The 16577-nt window shown below is 41.7% G+C and overlaps 1 protein-coding gene across 4 annotated transcripts in view; it reads left to right on the top strand.

Moving 5' to 3' along the window:
• Positions 1–16577, top strand: part of MAP2K4 (mitogen-activated protein kinase kinase 4) — a 105576-nt gene that overhangs the window by 67481 nt on the left and 21518 nt on the right. For all 4 annotated transcript variants that reach the window (XM_064522512.1, XM_064522510.1, XM_064522511.1 and 1 more), the window contains 4 exons: positions 4777–4896; positions 12276–12395; positions 14535–14586; positions 15315–15442. In XM_064522512.1, coding sequence (XP_064378582.1) covers positions 4777–4896; positions 12276–12395; positions 14535–14586; positions 15315–15442 — 420 coding nt within the window. The remainder of the gene's footprint in view (positions 1–4776; positions 4897–12275; positions 12396–14534; positions 14587–15314; positions 15443–16577) is intronic.

The following is a 16577-nucleotide window of genomic DNA, read 5'->3' as shown; positions in this document are numbered from 1 at the left end:
TATAATGCTTTTCGGTCATACATCAGATACATTTTCTGTATCTTCCAATAACTACCATATAAATTAATCTAGTTGTCTTTCTTTGCAATATTGCCTAGTGTAGTTTTCATTTCCAGCCAATGTTCTTTGACTTTGTTTCTGCTTTCTTGTTTTCTCTTTAGTCTAACAGTATCCTGACCATTTTATAGGCAGTCTTCCATTTCTTCTTGTGTAAACTTTTCCTGAAGAAAATCAGAAGCAATTTCAAGATCAGCTGAGTAATCAGAGAAGCTGGCCAAGGTGCTGTTTGGAGATGCATAAAATTCAATAGGATGTCAAGCCTATAAAATGTTCATAAAAGATCCCTGTTCTTCCCAGAGGACTTAGTAAGCTGTGGAGCCATTTCTTGTTCAGAGCATAGTGCTTCTTTCACATCACTTTGCCTCACATCATTTTGCCTTGTATTCACTGTTTACTCTCTTATCCATAGCTTTAAAACAGATGTTCAAGTCTTTGCTTGGCTTTCACAGATTGTTTTCTCTGATGGCAGCCTCCCACTTTGAAACAGGTTGCTAAATATCAGATATCCCTGAGAGCAGAAATTTAACATTTATTTATGCCTCCATAATTTCTTCATCCTTCAGCCAGATAGTCCATAAAAACCCACCAAGATGATACATTAGTGTATTAAGTTCAGCCAAGGGGCAAATTTCTCTGTCCTTCCTATTTCCCATATGACTTCTGAAGAGAAGTCTTGGGATTTTTGCAGGCTGGGATATGGCTTTGTTGTAAAGCTTCATTTCCATTCTTTGCACTTTTAGGTACTGTCTCTGAACTTGACACCTTTTTGCTATTGCTTGTTAAGCCGAATTTCCTGTTTCATTCATCTGTTTTGGTAGCTAGCTGAAAGGGAAATCAGTGCTCCAAGGACTGCTGATACTACACGGAGAAAGGAGGAGATGAGAAAGAGGTTAAAAGGAAATGGGGAGAGAGAATAAGCCTTATTATAGGAGATGGGAAACTATTTGGGATCAGTGAAAGACCTTGCGTACTTCTGTCAGCAGTAAAAATGTTTCAGTTGGGTAAGTAAACCTTCTCTTCCTGAGCAGTGAATGGGCTAAAACGCCCTTCTTTTTGGTCGTTTTGTATCCTTAAGTCACTGTCATTCCCCAGATAATATCCAACCCTTCAATGACACGGGCAAGCACTGCTGTGGTGTGCTTTTTGCTGAACACAGCTGAGGACAGCTGTGAGTCCTATGACATGTGAACACAACAGCACTGTTCTTGCTGTCAGCTCAAGAAGTTTGTTTTCAGTTTGGCATTTATAGCTTTTTATTTATTTATTTTTGACTGGTCACTGCCCACTGCACCTGAATCTTTTCCTGTGCGTGTTGGGACTGGGTGATGTCTTTTCTGTTTTGGGTCCTTTTCATCGCATAGCAGAGTTCTTGTTTCTGATATCAGAAGGCTTTGTCCCAACCTGGGTTTATACTAAAATTTTGTCCTGGAGGATTTGATGTAGTTTAAGTTTGAGGCCAAAAAAGGAAATATTAGAAACAGGCTTTCCATGAGCTTCTACTACAAAAACATTTTTCCTGTACATGACTTCTTTGGCCTTGACAGTGACTTAATGCAGTAGAGTAACCAGGCTGGGAGGTGAAAGACCTGAAGCTAAGTTAGACCTTTCCATTCCTGTTTTAAATGGCATTCTCAGTCCGCCTCGCCTCGTGTCTTGCTTCCCCTGCCATCTCCCACATCCTCGGGGGATTCTGTCTGTGGGAGCTGCTGCAGTCTTGCACTCTGGCTAGGAACTGGATAGCAGATCTTCATTATGGCCTCACATGCTATTTGGGTAGTGACTGCTGTTCATTTCAATCACCTTTTGTTGTTTCTCCCTTGTTCTTGTTTCACTGGTGAATGCTTGTTCCATAGCTGGTTAACTGGGACTGCTGGCATGCAGCAGACTCCCTAGTGCACTCTAACTAAACAAAGCCATCGTTTTTGGCCTGGGCTGCTCCCCAGCTCCGCAGCTGTGCTGCATGCTGCCTCTGTTTTATTCCTCTCCTCTTGAACTCACAGGTCTCCGGTCTCCAGCACTCTTGTGTGGGACCCCCCAATCCTGCAACGTGTAGGTATTTTCACTCCCTGAAGCATATTTGCTGAGGAGCATGCTGGCTTTTCAAGGCATCCTTCAGCACCCGATTCTGCTCAGAAGTACTGTGTTATAACCAGCCCTCTGTCTCTCCTCTGGGTTATCTCTCTGACTGTTTTGTTTCTCCCTGGGGAGAATGTGTTTGGAAAAAGGAGGAATCTTTGGTTCAGTGGTGTTCTGGAGTGCTGTTAAAATCACTTCCTCCATACAGCATGCATCTTGCATGCTTTCCAGAGCTGGAGAAGTGACAGAAGAGAAGGAAATGTCAGAAGTAGGAGGAGATGCTTTCAGAGGTGAAGCTGTAGAGTTTGAGAAGCAAGCTAGGATGGCTGTGACAGGATCATGCAGGGGGATGCGGAAGGAGGCTGGTGAGACTCCCACATGACCCAGAGGGAGGCTTTCAGAAGGCAGGGAGTTACTGAGTTGGCACAGAAGGGATCTCTGAGTTGCAGTGTGGTGAAAAGCTTCTTTCGGCGTTGCTCTTCACCTGTTTTCTGAACTTTTCAGTAGTGGATAGCAGCTCCATGAGAGTCTCAGCTGTTCCTGATAGGTCCCACCATGGTGGCTTTTGAATCCCTCATTTTCTGTCAAAGTCAGAGTGGTGGCATTATCATTTCATACTCACAGTGCTGATTGTGTGCCATCTAGAAAGAGACATTTAATCTGCTCGGTCTTAGATATCTCAGCAGGGGTTTGTACTGTTTTATATGATGTAGGAACAAGACAAAGAATTGATCAAACTTGTCAGACTTTCTTCACTGATATGACTGAACTTCTGTGAAATAGATTTGAACCAGTGACCTAGAGGTGAAGTGTTTTAGTTTCATTAGTAGTCCCTTGAGCCATCTTCTTGCTCTCTTTGCAACTACAAAATCCTACCCACTGAATTGTATTGCGGGATGTGGTTGTTGCAGACTCGTGCTGGACAAGTCTCTTGCCAGTTTTCCCAAGTATTCTAGACTTCGTTGGGAAGGAAAAGGGCAGTATAAACGCAATGATTATTGGTCTAGGCCAAACTAAAGCTACTAGAACACTAAGAGTGAATGGTGAAATACCAAAATATCAGGATACACCAAAGGTAAGGAAAATTATACAGTGTCAATACTGTCCTCATTTTGTGTGGGTCATCACAAAATAGTCTTAAAGTACGTAATCATGTTGCTGATTGATTCTCAAATAATGCAATATGAATGGCCAGCCTTGGAAGTACCTTCATATACTTAGCCTTGTGCTTGCTATGTGTGTGATCTTGCTGACACCAGTGGTTGCACACAGGGCAGTGAGCTCTCTGCTAAGAAGTGTGGGTGGGAGGGGGTGCTACTATCATGCAGGTTTTTCCCACAACCTAAAGCACATGCACAGTATCTTGAATAATCTTTCTTTCTTGAGTAGTCAAACAGTTTCTCCTGAAAGAGAGCCCAGGCTACTTATGTTGGTTTGGACTTCTTGTCAAATATTTTTGTTTGTTTGTTTTTTAATGGTTTCTCAACATGAGTCACATTTTCAGGATCACAGTTTTCCTTACCTGCATTTCAAGGAATGAATTAATTACTGGAAGATGCTAAATATGTCTGTAAAATTACAGAAAAAACTGTGGATGGCCTACTCTATCCTTCATTTAACAAGCTGCATGGTTAAACATCTACAGTTTGCTATTTTCAAGCTTACATTTTTCTTTCAAGCCCAAATCGGACTTTTCTGGGATGTGTTGCTAAAATGTCCTCCATTGGAGATTATTTCCATGACAACTGTGTCTTTCAGATTTGAGACATTTCAGTGTTACTGTAGCCTTTGAAAAGTAAATAACCTAGGTTTTTATTTTATTTATTTTTTTATGATGGGAGAAAGTGTGTTTTCCCCTGCCTCTCAAACTGGGGTGTTAATGAGGTGGTTTTGTCTAATCCTTCAGAATGTTTTAGGAAGATAAAATTATTCAAACGCAGGCCTTTGTATATTGTTAATATTACCTAGGCCAATGCTAAGTAAAGAATTAAAAGTTAATTTCTATGACAAAAGCTCCTGGGACTGTTGCCCCCTCTTTAAAATTACCAGAGCACTCTCTTCTCTGGGTTACATGATGGTCCCTTTTCACCATGCCAGACATGTTCTGCCCCATGAAGACCACCTGATCTGAGATTAGCAATGAGCACATGCACCAGTGTAGTGTAGGCATGGTGGAGGGAGCCTCTTTACCTTCTGTGCTTTCCTCAGTAATTTTAAACATAGTATTTCTTGGTTAGATTTCAAAACCGTTTTCAGGTGCCATCTAACATAGATAACAACTATGTGGGAATTTATTTTGAAAAGAAAGCCTGAATGTATTGTTTTGCTGTAGGTTTCAATGAAATCGCTGGGCTTTAATTTAATTCTGACATTTCATCTGAAAGTGAGTGAAAATGCTCACTAGAGTAAAATTTGATCGGAGATTTTACAGGCTGAATTAAATGGCCTTAGGGGTTCTCAGTTGCAGGTCTTTTCTCATTTGAGAACTTGGTTTAATTCTCTAGAGTGTGTTTGAGCATGCCTTGGGGACTGTGCGCTCAGCTTTGGGTTTGGGGTCCCTGACATGTTTCTCCAGAAGTGGTTCTGAAGTACAGTAATGGCATGCAAGTGATGAAGTCTCTGCTAATCTTCCTCTTTCAGAGAATTCGGTCGACAGTGGATGAAAAAGAACAGAAGCAGCTTCTGATGGACCTTGACGTAGTAATGCGAAGCAGTGACTGCCCGTATATTGTTCAGTTTTATGGCGCACTCTTCAGAGAGGTGGGCACTACCGACTTGCTTCATTCATAGCAGAGTTTGTTTTTTGCTGATTTCTTTTTTGCAGTTTTCCCCTTGCAGTGAGGAGGAGAAAGTTAATTTGTGTTAGTATTTTTAGGCCTCCACTTTTAATCAAGCGTATTTAACCAAGCAACCCAGATGTCTGAGTGCTGCTAAATGCATGCTGTTCCCACTCACTGTCTTCATGTGTCAGTCACTCCTTCCTTCCTGCCATTCTCTGCTTTTGATGAGCTCCTGGGTTTGTGGGTCTCTCAAGCAGAGCCTTTGCTGGCTGGGTGTGTGCCACTCTGTGACACAGTGTTCGGACACAAACATGCTTTATATGAGCTGTTATCAGATACAACCGTATCAGATACAACCCTGCTCAAACTCAGCACCCCTGTAACAAAGGTGCTGCTGTGATAGTAGCCGCAGTTCCTCATCAGCTTCTCTGACGTACATACTGTACCACAGCTGTGTTAAGAGACTCCTGACTGACATGCTTTTTCCTCAAAGTGGTTTGTATCTGCAGATGCATCAGAATATAAGGGCAGCTACAGTGGTTCAGACCAGAACTGCCAGCCTTGTGCCCTGTCTCTGGCAATGACCCCAAAGTATTTGCTTACAGAAGCATATGTGATACTTCCCCTAAGCCTTTGGTCATATGCAGTGGGTGTCTTCAGAGCTAGGTGGAGTATCTGTGTGCTTATTGATTCTTAATGGATTTCTTTTACACAAAAACATTCAGTTTCCTTTTCAATACATGGACATTTTTTGCATCTATGGTGTTCTCTAAGAGACTCTACTGTTGGTTGTTCTTTCACCTTGATTTATTTTAAATTTACATTCTGTTAGTTTTGAGTGGTACCTCTAACTTCTGTGTTTGAAGAGACAGCAAGCAGTTGACCATTATCCATTCTCTCCAGGCCACTGGGAGTTTCATGGACCTTTGTCGTGTACCCCCTCTGTCATGTCTTCTCCAGTCTGACAAGTACTAGCCTACTGTGTCTTATGTGGAACCCGTTCCAGACCTTTGATCATCTTTCTTGCCATTCTCGGCATCTCCTACAGTTCTGCACTATCCTTTTGGGGCAGATACCAAATTTCATGACTGTTCTTGAAAGAAGCAGTATCTGCAATAGCTAGCCTAGAGACTGTAATTTTGCCGGGCCCTTTTATACCCATGCATATCATATGCCGTAGAAGGAGTTATTCAGTATAGTGCTTCCATGAACTATACCCAGTGAAGACTAGGATTACAGCATTGAAAGCTATGTAAGCTGATCACAGTTAATCCTAACATAGTTTAGCTATGTTCATGGCCAGGAATATGGCGTTAATCACTGCATGTCTGCAACTGTTTTAGCATCTAACTATTGTGTTAATTTATATCCATATTTTCAGGCAATATTATGCTGCAGGGCCATGGAAGGTATAATGGTGTCTCCTCCTTGCACTTTTCCCAGCCGCTCCTGTTGTTGTCTAGCTTTGAATGACTGGGAAAAACAATTGGAAGTTGGCCTTCTCCACAGACCCTGGACAGTCTTAAGCCATGCTTGGAGGCTAGTCATGAAGCTGAGCTGAGGCTTTTCAATACAGGCACAAGAACTGGAATATAGCAATGGTAGGCAGCACTGTGTTGCAAACGTTTGGTCCATTTGCAAGAGCAAGAGTGAGCAAGAGTTATGTTCAGGATGAATATCAAAACCTGGTTACTGCTTCCTCTTCCTCCAGAGAGCAGCAGCTCTTGTAGGTCTTTATAGATGTGGATTATTCCTCCTCTTGTGCTTGCGCTGGTGTTGAAGCTCACACATTGTAGGGGAATAGACATACAGACTTGCCCGTTTTCCACCACTTCAGCCTCACCCCAGGACACTACCCAAGAGAAGGAGGAAGATAAAGACCTACTAGCTGCTCTTTTTCTTTGCATATTATCTGGTCTATGAGTATGAAAGGGTATGTTTTCCTTGTTTTCTCTTGTATTCTGGCTCATTTGTTCAGCAAGCATTTTCTGATAGGGAAAGTTATAAAATGCTGTGTTCTGTCTGACAGTTCTGGGAATTTGGAAACCTTCTCTTGAAAAATAACTAGATGACATAATCTGTATCTATACCATTGATTCACAAAAGCCAGGCTAGGGCCTGACAATCAGTCATTACCATCACACTTCAAAGGAACTTGATGTGGGAATGGGTCTTCTCTGTGAACTGCTGCTGTTTGTACCTCATCAGAGAGCATCTTAGCTCATGTTCTTTGTTCCCCCTATGGGCCCTTCCTCTGTTACTTTGTATGTATGTATATGTGTATAATATAATATGTAACAATGTGAAAACTGTAACTTGATTGCCAGGCATGGGACTTTCTTTGAATTCTTAGGCACCCATTAGATGAGATTAATTAGCTGTTTATTGAAACAGGAACAATGTTGGAAAAATCCCAGGAGACAGAGTTGCAGCCTTTGCATGAGGCAGGGGGCTTCATCACACTGATGCCATATAGTGTACGTGCTGGAATCAGGTCCTCCATGGCAGAGTCCTCTACTTTTGCTCTTGTTGCTGGAGCCGTGGAAGCTCTGTCCTTCATCTCACTGTGTTGCACCCCTTGGTGATGTTACAGCACCCTTCGTTCCGCTAACATAGCCATTAAGTGGATTGCTCTATACGCTTGATTCTCCAAAGATCCTAGGTAGAAAAAAATTGACTTACTTTTTTAAATAACGGAAAGCATCCCTGGGCATTAGTTCTTGACATGTGGCACTTGGGATCATTTTGATGTCCCCAACCTGGTCTCTTAACAGAAGAGAAAGAAAAATTTAGTCCGGTAAAGGATGGGGAATGAGGAGGATCAGGAGGAGAAAGGCCTGGAGGAAAGAATAGAAGCCAGAAGGGGCAATTACGCTATTATTCCTGGTTGAAGTGGCTATAGAGGAATGAATGGATTCAGTGCTTTAGGAAGTCAGTTACTGTTTTCATACTGTGCCACTGAGGCCCTTGACTCCTGTAAATGCACACAGAACTCTCTACAAGTTATCAGTCAGGAGAGATCTATTTTGAAGAGGTTTCTGGTTACTCTTGTCGGTTTGTTACCTCTTAAATTAATGCATGCTAGTTGTGAGTATTAAAGATACTTTCATCTTTAAGTAATACTCACTAGAAAAAAGATGATTGCTAAGACTTTTTGCAAAGAATTCACCTGAGTCACTTTCTTTTAGTGAGAATACAGGACTGTCCATCTCTGAGCCACACCTCTGTGCTGGGTAACCTGGAAACTCTTCTCAATGAGTGTTTGGAAAGCTGAGAGCTCTGAGAAAAAAGATTCTCTTTTTGTGTGTCTATTGGAGGCTTTACAGCTAATCCAGTTTTAGGCATTTATTTCAAAATCTTTGTCTGCACTTGGTACTTTAGAGAGCAGTCTTCCATCTGAGTAAGACCAGTTATGGTTTGTAATGGAGCTGCTCTGAAGCATTTCTCTGGCAGCACTCTTCGTTACTATGGAAGACTTTGGCTGTGTTGGCATAGCTCAAGGCATATGCCCCAGCAGGCACTCCATGGTCCCTAGGAAAAGTGTCCTCTGTGTGGTATAAAGATAAATGACGAGATTCTTGATTCTCTCTTGTTAGTAGAGATGCAATAAAAAGTTTCTTCTTCTTCATAGAAGGTTGCCTGTTCCCTGTAATGCCCTAATATAGTAAATTTGCAGTGTTGGTATCTGTGTGACATGCCCGGTTGTTGCCTGGGAACTCAGGATACTGCATTTGGAAGTTGGAGCATCCCGGTTACTGGTTCAGGAACAGTTTTTGTATGTGTCTTGGAATACAGGTAGCAATATCTTGAATGAAAAACTAAGTGCAGGGTGTTCCTAGATGTTTTTTGGAATGCTTACAAGACACGCATTAGCAACTGGTAATTTAATGCCCAGTCAGAACTAAATATATTCTTTGGAAGAAAACTACAACTGGTAGAAAAAATTAAGATGCCCCTTCATCATTTTATAATCAGAAATCAACCTGATGTAGAAGCATAAATTGAAGAGAAACTTTCATTCAGACAATTTTGTCCTCATATTTCAAGGTGAAGCAGCACGTTCCCATGCATACCAGCACTACTCTGTATTTGATAAGAAAGGGGACTTGAGTGACTGCTACTCAGTCATCCCTGCCAGTCTTCCTCTCTGTTCTCAGTAAAATTTGCCAATAGGTAAGTCTTTGTAAGTCCCGAAGAGGGATAAGAACCTGTAGAATTTTGAATCTTACCGTCAGCTTTAATGATGCTGGAAAATTGAAAAGATCTGTCATCTTTCTTACAGTTGATCTTGCTGACATGAGTTCATACTGATCAGGTAGATTTTTATATTACTAGATCAATAAATTTCCACACCAAGACTTCTATATGGTATGTACCACTTCAGGAGACTGAGTAAAGCAAGTCTTGCTTTTTTTTTTTTTCCCTTGGTGCTTTTTACCACATGCAATAAAATTGCTTTTTTCTTTTTTTAAATACTTAAATTAACATTGGACAACAATTTATGTACTTATGAGACTGTTTAGTAACACATGCATCACATCCCTGCAGACTTGCATAATATTTCTCAGGCTTTTGTTATAACAGCTCTAAAGAGGTTGCCTGCTGTTCAGCTTTGGTTCGCTTTTGCTGTAACACCACCTCCTGTAACCTGGGTATCTGAAGACACTCACAATATTAGTGCCATGGACATATACGCAAGACGGCAGACAATCAGTAGTATTCTGGCATTCTCACGTGAGCCCACTCATGCACAATCTCAGTACAATAACACAGGAATATATCACAGTACCAACGTTTCATGTAAGCCTGGTCAAAACAGTAACAATATCTTAACTGATTTTACAGTAGAACAGTTCCATGCTTGCTTTCATTATAGATGGTTCCTAAGGGTTAGTTGTGATTCTAGTTTCACTTGATTTATATAAATCACTAACACTGAATCCACTTCCCCTTCTCTGAGCCACTATTGGTAATATGAAATGCAGCAATTACACTTTGGATTTGTTGCCAGTGCTGGAAAGAGAAACTGACCTCTGCATTCATTGTTTAACTTCATTTCTACAGTTTAAATTTGAACAGGTTCTCAGCGAAACTTATACACAGCCGATTCATTTTGTTTCTCCAGCAGCCTGATCCTTCCTTGCTCCTTTTTTCGTGTTTCATGTCAGCTATTTGAAATGTCGTCTTCCTCCCATGCTGCAGTTGTCTCTTTCTCTGTAGTTTCTCTACCACCGTTTCCGGCATGGTGCTTCTCCAGGCAGTTGCTTTTGTGTTGTTCCAGGTGAAACACATGTTTTCTAGGCTCAGGCTTGCAGCAGCCATTTCTCTTAGATGGGTAACATTAGATCCTGCTCTACCATGTGCTGAAATGAAAAGCCTGGTACCAAACGAGCAGCATAAAATACAGCCTCCTATGGCTCTGATTCGAGGGCCTTCTTCCCCAATTAGCACAGCAGAAGCTCAGCCCTTCCTAGAGAATCTGGTAACCTTTTCTCAAAATAGGTAAGTGTATCTTCTTGAAGGCAGCATAACTCCTTTGACAAGAGGTCGTGTTGGATTCATCATCACTGAGGACAACCAGTTCTGAACTGGTGACATACATAATGCTAGTGGCACATGAGGTGCTTCATAGCAGTTTGCTCTCTGCGTTGCTGAAAACAGTTTCCCACATGTGCAAGTAACCCAGCACAGAGCTGGGTGCTACCTCTGCTACCACTGCTTCCACTGATACTTAGCACCACAGTATGCAAGCAAATGGTATTTGAGAGCACCTTTTGTAGGCAGTTCTGTTCTGACTAAGCCAAGCATCTGGACTGGAGGCAAGGTCTTGGCCAGTTAAGTTCCTTGGCTTGTGTTTCACAGGAGGTCATTCTCAGTGAGCTCAAAATCCCTTTTTGGTCTTAAAACCTGTGGCACTGCAAGCTTTTTTAATCATGTGAGTGTAAATTTAGAATTCCTCCTGGCTACTGCAAACACCAGGAGATTGCCTCAAAGAAAAGTGACTTGAGGTGTACTAGATGGGAGCACTGGGCTTTGCTGCACCTTCAGACTGTGCGTATTCCAGTTTTCTTCTAATTTCTTTTCCATATATTAACAAATAGCTTGGTTAGTTTGTTTTTTGTCCAGTCAGGAAAAATCTACCTTCTATAACAAAACTGTATAGGGAAATCTCTTCTATATTTGTTACTTCTTATATCACAAGAGTGTGGAGCTTACTCATAACCAGAAGCTCTTAGTCCCGTACTTCAAATCACCCAAGTAGATGAGATGAGGGCAGTGTTGCCTACATTAGGCATTGCTCTTTACAGAAGTGTTTTAGATGTGGATTACCCAGAGTAAGACAACCAGATTAGTCATCTCAGTTCTACACTTAATATTTGACGGTTAGTGCTGTTTTAGAACTCATTGTAATACAGAGTGTAAAGGAATATGCTGTTTCTGTTGAAAACAGTTCTGGTTCTGTCATTCTAGGATTTGTGACAATGAAGAGTTGCCTTAAGTACTTTAGAATCCAACATGGATAGCTCACACAAAGCCATATGTTGTCCTCGGCTGTGAATAAAATATTCAAAAAAAATTGAAATAATTAAGATTAATTCATGGATAAGCTGGTCTTCACCATATGCGAGATACATATTAAAGCAAAAGATGAAATCCTTTTATAGATCACCTTTAAAAGAGATCCATTTCTAATCCCCAACAAATGCACAGTGTGTGGGTAGATTCACAGATCTCAGGAGAGAGTTTGCAAAAAAGGCATGTTATTCTCCTGTGATGGTTTGCTTTAGTTCAGGTTTTGACTGAACAAAGATACTTGTACTAATTGTCTGCCTTTAAATTCTTTAATTGTAAAATGTAGATCAAAAATGAAGATAGCTCATACTTGGATTTACTTTCATTTTCTCTTGCCTGTATCCTCTCTCTTAGTCTTGTATGAAACATCCTCTGTAGGGTTGCCATAAACTGCAAGGAATTTTTTTTAGTCTTACTGTGTATGGTAATGTCTCAGTGTGCCTTCAATCTGCTTGCGAGACAGACAGTTTTTGAGGTTTAGATTCATCTAGCTTCAGATATCTTAAATTAAATGTCAAGTCTAAGCTAGTTGGCTAGACTTCTCTGTTGGTAAATGGGAGTGGGGGAGAGGTATGTGTAGGGGCGATTCTCCATTGCCCTCACTGACTAGTTCAGAGTAGCTGCTGAATTGATCACTAAAATTAATCAAGATTAATTGAATCTTTCATGTCAAATGTATGTTGCTTGTTTATACGCTTGGCTGGATTCAAGAGATTTCTTTATGTTCTCCAGATTTTTGTTTATTGTTTTAGGTTGACAGTAACAAAGATTCTTTTCTTTTTCTAGGGTGACTGTTGGATCTGTATGGAGCTCATGTCTACCTCGTTTGATAAGTTTTACAAATATGTATATAGTGTATTAGACGATGTTATTCCAGAAGAAATCTTAGGCAAAATCACTTTAGCTGTGAGTATTTTGTTAAACTTTCTTTGAAAACTAAACATGAAAACATTCAGATCTCTTTCACTTGCTTGTGAGGAAGCTGGCCAACCTGCATTCAGTAGAATTGCTGTCATTATATTGCATCATGGTTTTAATGATCCTTGAGTATACTCTAACCATCCCATAGTATACTGCATGATGGAGAGGCAGGTTCTGGGGACTGTAACCAGTCCATAAAGAGAAATTTTCCCTGTTTGCAGAATCCCAGCAACTTGGAGAAGACTTCTTGTCCCTGCTACTCCCTACACTGTAATTTCATGTCATTTTTGGAGGGATGGTCAAACTGAGCTGAGAAAGGAAACTTCTTTTCAGTGTTTCACAGACTGTTGCTCTGTCAGTCCTCTGCAGTGGTTAGAGCATTTGTGCTGTTTTGGCTAGCATGGTGTGCTGACCGTGTGGAAGAACTGGCAGCCATGCAGGGGGCTGTTTGTGAGTGTGTCGCAGGCCTACAGCTTGTATCGCAAGAGTGGCCTAAGGAAAACCTTGGCAAGTGGCGCGACTTGCTTTTTCATCGGTGGAAGGTGAACACAGTCCATCTCATCCCAAGGAAGGTGTCTAAAATGCATATAGTGGGAACTAGGGGATTGGACATTTATAGCCAGGAGAGGTGAACCCCACTGAACTATTTAAATGTGAGAGTCTAGTCTAACTAAGTTACCTAGACTCCCTCTGTAGTCAGTGAGGAGAGATGAGCGCATCTGTATGGGTGCTGAGTTCCTGTCTTATGGTGCCCTAGATGGTTAAGTGAAGCGAGATAAATCCCATGCAGGGTGTGTGAGTGTAAGCTCTGCTACGTGGAGGTACTGTCAGCCCTAGATCCTCTGGCATTTGGCTGTTTTATGCTCAACATACCCATATATGTTAAAGAAACAGTTTTTAAGCATGGGTACCTTTCAGTAGCCCTGTAAAAGCAAGCTTGGTTTTGTGAAAATGAACCCTTGGTTGTGTAGACACAAGGGCAAGTTTTGGCCCTGCAAAACACACTTTTGTTTTTTTGGCTGCGGAGGAATGGGTGTTGAAAGGTATGATGAAACCTCTGTCCTGCTGCTGCCTGAAAAGGTCTGTTGCGTCCATTGGATCTCTACAGGGGATGCTGGTCCACTCCAGTCCAGAGAAACCTCGAGTGGCTTTGAACAAAGGCTCTCAAATGAAGAGTGTTCTTCAGCAGATGGAGAAACTTGTTGATGTTTTCTTGACTTAACCTGGAAGTACTTTCCTAGTTCAATAAAAAAAACTAGGTCAAGCCAAAAGAATTAGTTCAGCAAGGGTTCTGGAAGGTGAAGGGTTGCAGAAGCAAAGCAGTATTCAAGAGTAATTGAGGAATATGTGAGGGAGTGCTGGACTCATGCTGTGTTGATGGCAGATGCCACAAACTGTTTCTGTATTGGCTCCAGAACATGAATGCCACAAAAAATTGATGTTGTGAGTTCTCAGAGTGATTGGGAAGTGCTCAGCAAGCCCAGATCCTTTCAAGAGGTCAAGGACAAGTTCTGCTCAGGGCCAGATGCTGGGGAAGAAAACATCTTCACCCTTCCTTTCATTCATTTTCATGAATGTAAATGATAAACTTTCAGTCTTTTTAGAATAGTCCTGTGAGATAAGGCTCTCTGGTGTCTCTTCCATTTGATGGCAAACAGATAAAGCGGAACAGACTCCTCTGCTGCTCTTCACAACACTGAAATGAGTAGCTGGTACTTGGCCAGTAGAATGAGAATGTCAGAGCAGGGGCCTCGTTACCTACTGAAAAATAGGACTAGGAATAGCATAGGACTTGAAAGAAGTTATTACTAAGGATGGTTAACATCAGGAATTGTTCAAATTCATCTTTTGTTCTCCTTTTCCAAAATTTAATCCTTCCAGGCTGTAACCAGGTTTCCAGGTTGTAACAAGTGGTGTGTGTCTTACTTAAACACATACCCTCTTTTATATCACCTCTGTTTGTATGAAAAATTGCAAGAAAAGTACTTTATTGTATAATATATTACAGGATTGATATCTCAATATCTTTAATTCCCCCCCCCCCCATTCTTGGAGGTTCAAAAGTTTAATAATCATAGTAATCTTATGACATTATCTTATTTTTCATCTGTATTTCTTTTCTAGACTGTGAAAGCACTAAACCACTTAAAAGAAAACTTGAAAATCATTCACAGAGGTAAGTTCATGTCTCTCTTTTTTTTTTTATTGCCTACAAGAAAAGTTGCAGGAATTTTAAATGGCCTTTGTTTCAAGTCAAAATGTTGTTAGCGTCTGTACTACAATGAATGTGAGCACTAAGGGAGCGCTGCAGATTTGCACAAACAGGACCCTAGTCATTAGGTAGATGTTTCATTACCTCTTTGATCAGAGGTTTTCCATGCTAACCAGTGATCAGAGTGGGGGGTATGAAGTGGCACAGGTGTATTTCCCCTTCAGTCAGAGAAAAGAGAAGAGAGTAGGGGTGTGCCAGCATTTCCAGACTGGTATTGCTATCCATTATTTCTAAATTACCCCTCTGACCACTGATTGCAAGTGAAGTAGCGTGGGCTGCACCTAGTTGTGTCGAGCGGGCTCCAGAGGGATTTCGAGGATGAACTGGATGTCTGCATCTACCTGCAGGCATGTGATGTCTTTGGGCAGGGGGGGTTCAACGAGATGGTCTGCAGAGGTCCCTGCCGACTCCAACTGTTCTGTGATTCTGTGATATGGGGTTAGCTCCACCTCCTGTTGTTCCTGGGCAGACATCTTAGACACCTGTGGTGAACACATCCATTGATACCCACCCCACACGAAGAGGCAGGCAGCACGCAGTAATCACTACTGGTGTTGATTCTCTGCAGCTGCTGTTTTTGAAATAGAAACCTCCGGCCATGACTTACCAGTTTAAATTTCTTTCCCTTACAGACATCAAACCTTCCAATATTCTTCTGGACAGAAATGGAAATATTAAACTCTGTGACTTTGGCATTAGCGGACAATTAGTGGACTCCATTGCCAAAACAAGAGATGCAGGGTGCCGACCGTACATGGCGGTAAGTGGAGATGGGCAGTCCAGCAGGGAGCTGGCATGTCCATGGAGTATTCAGGCTTTCACCCACCTTCTTCAGGCATGGTTCAGCATGGCAGGGACTGTCATCTGTCAGCTGACTCAAATGTCAGCCTGTTTCATGTGGGTAAGCACTCCCTTCCCAAAAGAAACTGAACTCTAGAATGAGCACTGTTGCTGGCAGTGTCAGCAGAGACATCCAGGCTGTGGCAAAGTGACCAAACTCCTTTTTTTAGCTGGATTCCTCTGCTGCTGCCAGTGCTGCAGTTGCTTTGGAACAGAAAACTTCTCCTGCATCTTCCAGCAGCACCTATTCATGCTCCAAAATAAACAGTACAGCTCAATGGCGAAGGGAATGCAGTCTGTGTACGAGGTTTTCTTGGTCTGCAAGAAATCCATTTGTTATGGTGAGATTATGTCACAGTAGTTATTGCAAAGCAAAATCTTTCAGAATTATAGTGATTTTTGAAAACCACTTGATTTCCAAATTGTGCCATGGCTTATTCCAGGAGTATGTAATTCTGGAGAGCAGCATTAAAACAGCAGCTGCATGGAAATCATTCAGTCTGAGCAGTGGCTCCTGAGAGTCTGTTCTGCTTGTTTGCTTCCCTCCCTCTCTGAGAGATAAAAGCTGTGATTGTGATTTTCAACTCTGTCTAAGGCATTTAAGCACTTCTATACATCAGGGCTGCTTTAAAAACATTTCTTGATTTAACCTGAGTTCAGGGTTTGAGGAAGGGCTTGTGTAAGTAGTTATTTTTATGCTGGTGTGAAGGCAACTTAAATTCCAGCAGTTCTGTTTAACTCTTCTTGCTTATCCTGATGCCTCAATATGCTGAAAAATACAGTGTGTTTTTCTGAACTGTCTTATCTAGTTTCCTCAAAGTCCGGGGGGGGGGGGGGGGGGGGGAAGGAAAATCTCTCCCTTTTAAGGTTAAGTCCCCTTCTGGTCCCAATAACTGCCCTCACATGGTTTTTATCCGACTGTGTTGTCCAAGGCAAAACCTGTTTGCCCTGATTCTGATCTCTGCAAACACAGAGTCTGAGTTTCTAAGCATTTGACCTCGTCTGCGTATTTATTTATTGTCCTCCTAGCAGAACTAGTTACTCAGCTAGGTGGA

This window comes from Dromaius novaehollandiae, chromosome 18, assembly GCF_036370855.1.
Source record: "Dromaius novaehollandiae isolate bDroNov1 chromosome 18, bDroNov1.hap1, whole genome shotgun sequence".
In the NCBI taxonomy this organism is placed as follows: Eukaryota; Metazoa; Chordata; class Aves; order Casuariiformes; family Dromaiidae; genus Dromaius; species Dromaius novaehollandiae.
The sequence above is the reverse complement of the archived record's forward strand: the minus strand, read 5'-3'. Positions and strand labels throughout refer to the sequence as shown.